At 30.5% G+C, this 8,099-nt stretch overlaps 2 protein-coding genes across 4 annotated transcripts in view; one reads left to right on the plus strand and one right to left on the minus strand.

The window, feature by feature from the left end:
* Positions 1–8,099, plus strand: part of LOC111688377 (myosin-I heavy chain) — a 1,083,699-nt gene that overhangs the window by 916,909 nt on the left and 158,691 nt on the right. The gene's annotated exons all lie outside the window — the stretch shown is intronic.
* Positions 1–8,099, minus strand: part of LOC124419840 (cyclin-dependent kinase inhibitor 1C-like) — a 35,655-nt gene that overhangs the window by 12,686 nt on the left and 14,870 nt on the right. Inside the window, exon 3 of one of the 3 annotated variants that reach the window (XM_046950634.1) lies at positions 2,689–2,944. The exons of 1 other annotated variant lie outside the window; for it this stretch is intronic. In XM_046950634.1, the coding sequence (XP_046806590.1) occupies positions 2,910–2,944 (35 nt within the window). In that variant the 3' untranslated portion in view covers positions 2,689–2,909. Of the gene's footprint in view, positions 1–2,688; positions 2,945–3,206; positions 3,248–8,099 lie in introns of those variants that run through there. One more of the 3 variants, XM_046950633.1, reaches the window with a different exon arrangement.

Consider the following 8,099-nt stretch of genomic DNA (forward strand, 5'->3'; position numbering starts at 1 on the left):
TCAAAATGGTCGGTATAGGAAACTTAATTACGGCATAAATTTTCGATGTCTTCTTCAAAAATTAGCATTTTTTCAAATTTAACTCGAGTCCGTATTCTTCACAAACACTTAAAACTTCCTCTAGGATCCCGACAGCGTCATCTTCATCTTTACCAGGTATAATTATGTCATCTACATATGGCAGCGCAATACCTCTTCGGGTTATGTCGCCGGTGAGTTGGAGAGTCCAAAAGGTACTTTAAAAAACTGGTACTGGCGGCTGTGTGTAACAAATGACGTATACTTCCGACTTGGAGCGGCTACCTAAACGTGAAAAAACGCGTTCTTCAAATCAATTGTACTAAATACTTTGGCATCTTGGAGTCGGTCCAACTGGTCCTCGATTATGGGTAAGGGATACCGATCCTTTACTATGACCTTGTTGATTCGTCTATAATCGATGCATAGTCTTAATGAACCATCTCGCTTTTTTACCATAACCGCGGGGCTACTGAACTCCGACTCTGAATGCTCTATTATACCGTCGTTCAACCACTTATCTATTTGTTCATCGACAGCCTTACGTTCTGCTATAGGCAATCTGCGCGGTCTCGAAAATATTGGAGTGTCTTCTTTCAAAATTATGTTCATCTCGACATTGGTAGTTCTACTTTTATCCGGGATGTAATTTTGAACCAAATCCATAATCTTAACCTTAGCGTCATGTTTAGCGACAACATCAATATCAACCAATTCGGTATCATTGTGTCTATTAACATCATACTATGTACCTCGCAATCGTCGTCTTTCTTGATCTTCTCGAATTTGACTTCATCAGGTGTTATAATCACGCACGCATACGAACAAAATTCTTTGCCGAGTATAACGTCTACATCTACTGAGGTATGTGGCACGACATGAAATGTCAGATCATATGTCTCATTGTCAATTAAGACCTCACTTGTAAAATTACCCATAGGTTTAACTTTGTTGTCATTGGCGTTGTTACCGAACCCTAAATAAAAATTTGATTTATCGAGTTTCGGCTTGTGCAGGGCTTTGTAAACGTTCTCGCTCACAACGTTGTATTTACTGCCCGAGTCAAATAATGCTAACCATTCTTGTTTGTAGAATCTTATCTTTCCGTGCATAATATCATTGGCTATTAGATGTCGAACGTTAGCTTTTTCCACTTTAAGAGGACACTGTTTCGAAATATGTCCAAAATTATTACAGCTTAAACACTTTGCACCTTTCTCGTTGTTGCTGCAGTTCTTTGAGTTGTGGCCTCTTTCGCCGCAGTTAAAATATAATTCCTTTTTGCCGTTCTTCTGTTGCATTTTGGCAGGCTGCATTCGTTTAAAATCGTTTTGTGGTTTCGCCTTTTCCTGCATAATTTCATAGCACTTTAACTTTTCCTTGAAGTCTCTTAAATTCGATGCACCGTATAAAATTGATTTGTTGACAGTCAAGTATCGTATACCATCTATGACGTACTGCATCAAGGCGTCATCTTCAATGTTACCACGTGAAGCAAGTTCTCTCATCTTCAAGAAATATTCCTTGTAACTTTTATCTTTATTAATTTTTCTCTCTGTCAACATCTTATGTAGCTGTGCGCTTTTCGTCGCCGTCTGGAATTCATCAATCAATGGCAATCTCAATTTACGCTAAGTAGTAATGCCACGCTCAACAGCTATAAATAATTTCGCTAGACCCTTTAACGATCGTTTTGCAAAAATAATTTTTTTGGAAATCATCCCTACACATAATCGAGGCGTTTTCCTCAAATTTCTCCAACCAAACGTTCACCGGAAGATTACCATTACCATCGAAAGATCTAACTGATTCCTCGATATCGCGGAAATTCAGGTAAAACTTGGGCGTACGGGCACACTGTTGCATTGATGGCAAATTCTGACCTATATTGTTATCACCTCTGTAATCGTTCGAAAAACCATAGATGTTGTTATTTATCACACCTGCTGCTTGCGGTACATTTTCGACTGTTCTACTCGTTGCACTATTAAAACTTGCGTCAATGTGTGCACGTATCATCTTGCACTCATCACCATGATTGTTGACATCATTATCATCTTCATTGTCGTCATTAACATCGTCGTTAAACTCGTCGTTCTCTCCATCCATACTTTCAATATTCTTCAACATTATGTCTCTTCGAAAATTATCAAAAATATAATTAAACAAATTATCGGCGTCGTAACTAATACCAAGTAGATTGCAAATTGTACAAACACAATTCTCCAATTCTATGCTTGTATTTGACTTCTTCCCTTGTTGCACCAAAAGTTCAAATTTCGTAGCAAATTTTGTTATTTTACTTTCCACTTTGTGTGGCAAAATTAACTGCGTATTCGTCGTCAATTATGTACAGAAACAAAAAATATGTATAAGCGTCGTTGTTGTTTCAATACTATACACGTTCTCTCACACACACATTCTAATAATTCGTCGTAAACGTCGTTACCAATTTCGTTTTGATATTTTACTCTCTTCATCAGCAAAAACACAAAATCAAAAAATCGTCGTTAGCGTTGCTGTTGTTATATTATCTTTACATACACACACATAAAATTGTCTTTACTTGCAAATACACACACAGTTCTTCTTTTTTCTCTTTACATTTAACACATCACTTAATTATCCATGTTGAGCCCCCAAATTGTGAAGATTTTTTCTTTAGGCTTATGAAAAAAGTTTTTTAACTTCAGTTTATTGAATATAAAGAAAAATATATAGTTTCACAAAGTAAATAAAATTATAAATTCATGATTAAATCGCGGTTGCGTTTTTACGTCTATTCGTCTTCACGGTTGCATAAGAACTGATGTTACTTGCAACCAAGCTCTCTCACGTTTGCTTTGACTCTCATCCCACAATATCTTAATTTAGTAATGAGTTATGTGCGTTTAAGTTATTTTCGGGAGGGGACCTTGTATGGGAGCTATGACAAATTATGGACCGATGGAAAACAAATTTCTTAGTAATATTTTTGTGTATATGAGCAATACTTGTACCAAATTTTATATGGATATCTTAATTAAGCAATGAGTTATATGCGTTTAAGTGTTTTTGGGAGGGGAACTTGTATGGGAGCTATGGCCAATTATGGACCGATCGGAAAAATTTCTTAGTAATATTTCTTTAAGTGAGAACAATGCTTGTACCAAATTTTATGTGGATATCTTAATTTATTAATGAATTATGTGCGTTTAAGTTATTTTCGGGAGGGGACCTTGTATGGGAGCTATGGCCAATTATGGACCGATCTAAAAAAACTTTCATTGTAATATTTATGTATATAAGATTAATACTAGTACCAAATTTTATATCGATTTCTTAATTTAGTAATGAGTTATGTGCGTTTAAGAGATTTTCGGGAAGGGACCCTTTATGGGAGCTATGACGAATTATGGACGATCCAAAGAAACTTTCATGGTTATATTTCTGTATATAAGAGCAATATTTGTACCAAATTATGTATGGATATCTTAAGTAATGAGTTATGTGCGTTTCAGTGATTTTCGGGAGGGGACCTTGTATGTTAGCAATAAATTCTATTGACATAAGATTTCAATTTGTAAAATTTTGTGAAGATATCGACATTACGATGGAAGTTATTAACAAAAACCAAATTTCCGGGAATATGTACTTTTTGTATATGAAATTGTGGACCGATTCTGGCGATTTTCCATAGAGATTAAGCTCTTATACGTAAACGAATGTATGCCTGCTTAGTTTTCGAGAAAATTACACAGTACGTGTAAAAATGCTGCAAGATCAAATAATAATTATTTTACCAAAATGACGTAAATTATTTGACTTTTGGTGTTCACATTGATGAAACAATGAGAAAATATTTATTTGCCAGTAAATCAATTTGTTTTATGAAAATCATCCGCACTGCTGTTTGTTAACATGAAATATTTTATGTTCAGATTCGAGAAACAAAGTTTTTTCAATCGTGTTATATATTAATATTATACACTTTTATTATAAAAATTTAATTTTAAATCTAATAAAAATAGTTAAAATTAAAACAAATTGCCAAATTGTTTTTTCTTGCATGAAAATATACGATATACTGTGGCTGCAAAACATGTGTGTGTTTGAACCAAATTATTTTTGCACTGTTTGATAAAACAATACCATCAAATATTTATTCAAGTCTGAACATTGGTAAGTTATAAATATTATATGTGTTTAAATTTTGTTCTTGCTTTATTTAAACACAACTCTAAACATCAAAAGAAAAAAAATTAACAAATTATTAAAATTTGGAAAATTTTTTTAAATTTATTAAAAACTATTAAAACTTGAAACAAATCACAACAAATTAGTAAATAAATGTATGTTTATTAAAAAATGTCGATGAATGGAAAAAAAATAATAATAAAAACAAGTAAGAGTGCTTTATTCGGCTGTGCCGAATCTTATATACCCTTCACCATAGTGTATTTTAAACATCTTTTATAAATTTTAAATTTTTTCCCGACTACATTATTATTACATCAAAAGCTAAACAAAAAGAACAACAACAACGCTAAACGAAATAAAACACAAAATACACAAGGCATCTAAACCAACAGACATCTAAACATACATAACGAAAAACACAGAAAACAAAAATAACAACGCAATGACGCCAACAGCATCCAAACCAAGGGTGCGCTTGGTACTCTTTTGTTTTTGTAAATGCGCTTAGCTATAGACAGTGTGTTTTCTATACACTTATATGCGCTTAATACTAGCAATACGTTGTTGTTGTTCTTAACAGTATACAAGCAAGAGTAAAACAACAACACTTTCGTATTCATTGCTGGTAAACATTGACGAGACGTAGATTTTGTTTTTGTTTATCGTAAAAAAATTGTTTTAAAAAGCACTTTGAAAAAATTTGTGTTCGTTTTAAATTTCAAACTTACATTATTCGCATAAAAATTATTGTACAATAACTCACAATCTACTCTCATATAATTGAAAACGTTTTAAATTCTTTTTTCTATTCATTAAAAAATATATTTGCAAAACAAAAGGAAAATTATTTTATTTTAACAAAAAATGCAAATCATATTTTTTTGCTGTGTACTTTAGTAGAAAATACACAGCTGAATAAAACCAAATACATCTACACACACGCGTGTACATCTTTTTTCTATATACAGTGTTGTTGTTGTTTTATAACAATTTTTTGATGAAATTTTCAGAGGTTGCCTCGGATTTTTGCTCATATCTCCGTTATTTACCGACCGAATTTGCTGATTTTAAATAGCGATCTTCTCGAAAGCATGTCTAATAGAATTATGGAAGATTCGGATCTCGCCGATATCTGGGGTCCTCTAAAAACTGATTTCAACAGACAGACGGACAGACAGACAGACGGACAGACAGACGGACAGACAGACAGACGGACATGGCTTAATCGACTCCGCTATCTATAAGGATCCAGAATATATATACTTTATAGGGTCGGAAAATAATATTATAGAAATTACAAACGGAATGACAAACTTATATATACCCTTCTCACGAAGGTGAAGGGTATAAAAATGCTTAAATTAATATATAATATATATATATAATATATATATATAATATAATATATATATATATATATATATATATAATATATATATATATATATATATATAATATATATATATTATATATATATATATATAATAATATATATATATATATATATATATTATTGTGCAATTGTTCGCAACGGCTCTGAACTTTGAACATGCATTTACAAGGGGATATATATTTTTGTTTTTGTCCTTATAGAATAATGTAAACCTGTTCTCAGCTATGGTCGAAAAATTTCGATATTTGTAACGGTCGTTTCAAAATTCAAATTTTACTTTTTTTGATACTTTGTTCAATAATTTTCAATATTTTTGGGATAACTCATAGGGATTTATGGACAACCGACTAGGGAATAAAACAGTAAAAAAATTAGGTCAATACCTAATTATTATATTATACTATTGTTGTAAATATTGCTTGTTGATAAATAAATTTCTTAAGTTTTATGATAATCTAACTAAAAATAGAAACAATTTCGACTAGTTTTCATCAAAAATTGCAAATATTACAAAATTTGACCTTTAAAGTTTATGGGTTAACGGCGTCCAAATTGCATGAAACTCTTGATTTTTTTATTTAGAAATATGTGGACTAATAAATTTACAAAAGGTTCCATTTAAAATATACAACTATATAATAAAAAGGCTAATTTTGCAAAATATTACATAAAAATGGGTTTTTCTCGAAATCCGCTGAATTCAGATTGCAGGTACAAGCAAACTATAAGAGGTATTGACTTATTTTTTTTTACTTTTTTGTTCCCTAATCTGTTGTCCATAAATCCCTATGAGTTCTCCCAAAAATATTGAAATTTGTTTAACAAAGTATCAAAAAAACTAAAATTTGAATTTTGAAACGACCGTTAAAAATATCGAAATTTTTTGACCATAGCTGAGAACAGGTTTACGTTATTCTATAAGGACAAAAACTCATATTCAAGTAACTACAGATGTATTTTAAGTAATACAATTGTTTTATTAGAATATTTTCAAAAATATGTTTATTTTTTATCACATTTCGAATTCAAGTGCTCTGAGGCACGATAATGGCCTGGGGAATTTTTAATAACTTTTACATTTTTCAACCAATTTTTGTGTTTTTTATCTTTTTGTAACGCTAATTCTGTGTACATTACGATTCTTTGACAATAAAATGCAAAACAAATTGTTTAATGTCAAAACTTTTGTGAAAACTGAAAAAATTGCATATTTTCCCCTTGTAAATGCATCTTCAAACTTCAGAGCCGTTGCGGCACCAGTTAACGTAATCCTATTGACCTAATTTTTTGCACGACTTATTTTTATAACCCGTAGAACAATTCTAGGGAAAATTTTTGAAAATTAATTAGTCCATAGATTTATTTTGGATGGACATTGTTAAAAGTTTTTGGAATCGGAGAAATATTTCGACTATTTAATAACTTTTTAGTTGAAAATAGCTCCCGTATAAGAATAATATAAGAATTAACATTAATTAACATAAAACTTAAAAATGCTTATATCACCATAAAATTCAACACAAAAAATTTTGACATACACAAAAATCGTGCATCCTATTCTTTTTTTTTAAATTGGTCCATGATTAGGCATAGCTTGCATACAAAGCCCACATTTGATATACCCATAAACATGGATATATAACTAAAATTTCGCCATCCTGATAATACAAATACACAAAAAACTTTCAAATGTACAACTACTATATAAAGCCGATACGAAAATCACTTTTTTTCCATACATTTCTTAAAAATATCATTTGTTGAATTTTTGTGCTTTTTCTTCCACTTATTAACTAAAAATCATAACTATCACCTAATTGAATAAATTGCATAAATATCACATCTTTTTAAATAAAAATATTTCACAATTCGAAGGTTGCACTTGAGAAAATTATGAAATTCTATAAAAAATAACCCCGGTTCAAATAATTTTTTTTATTTTAAATTGAGTTCTATATACTAAACTTGATTTAGATTCAAAGTCTTAAATACTTCTGAATGACAACTTAAAAGTTATCGGGATAAATTCTGTTTCAACGTGACGAACGTGACATTTAAAAGTCTATGAAAGAAAACCAAAAATTTGCCTTTTAAGGATCTTTATCTTTTTATATTTGTGTGTTTTAAGATAACTATTATTCCAACAAATATTTTGCGATAAAAGTCCATTTAAATATTAGCCTTTAAAATAATAAAAACAAATGCTACTAAAGGTGCAAAAATATGCCTAAAATATTATTGTAGTTTTTAATTCCGATTTCTCATCATAGTGGTTAAGAAAAGCTTTGGTCTTTAAGTTAATAAAATTTTAATTTTTTTTTGTATAATAATAGAAGTTAAAATTTTATTTTTGATGACTTTTAGTTTTTTGAGCCACGGTGGACTTTTCGGTGAAAATGCCCATATGTTTATGTGTGTGCAAAAAAAAGAAATAAAAACACAAGAAAGAGTTAAGTTTTTTAGATAAAAAGTTTATTTATAAAATTAATATTTACCTTAAAGATTCTCA

This window comes from Lucilia cuprina, chromosome 4, assembly GCF_022045245.1.
Source record: "Lucilia cuprina isolate Lc7/37 chromosome 4, ASM2204524v1, whole genome shotgun sequence".
NCBI classification, from domain to species: Eukaryota; Metazoa; Arthropoda; class Insecta; order Diptera; family Calliphoridae; genus Lucilia; species Lucilia cuprina.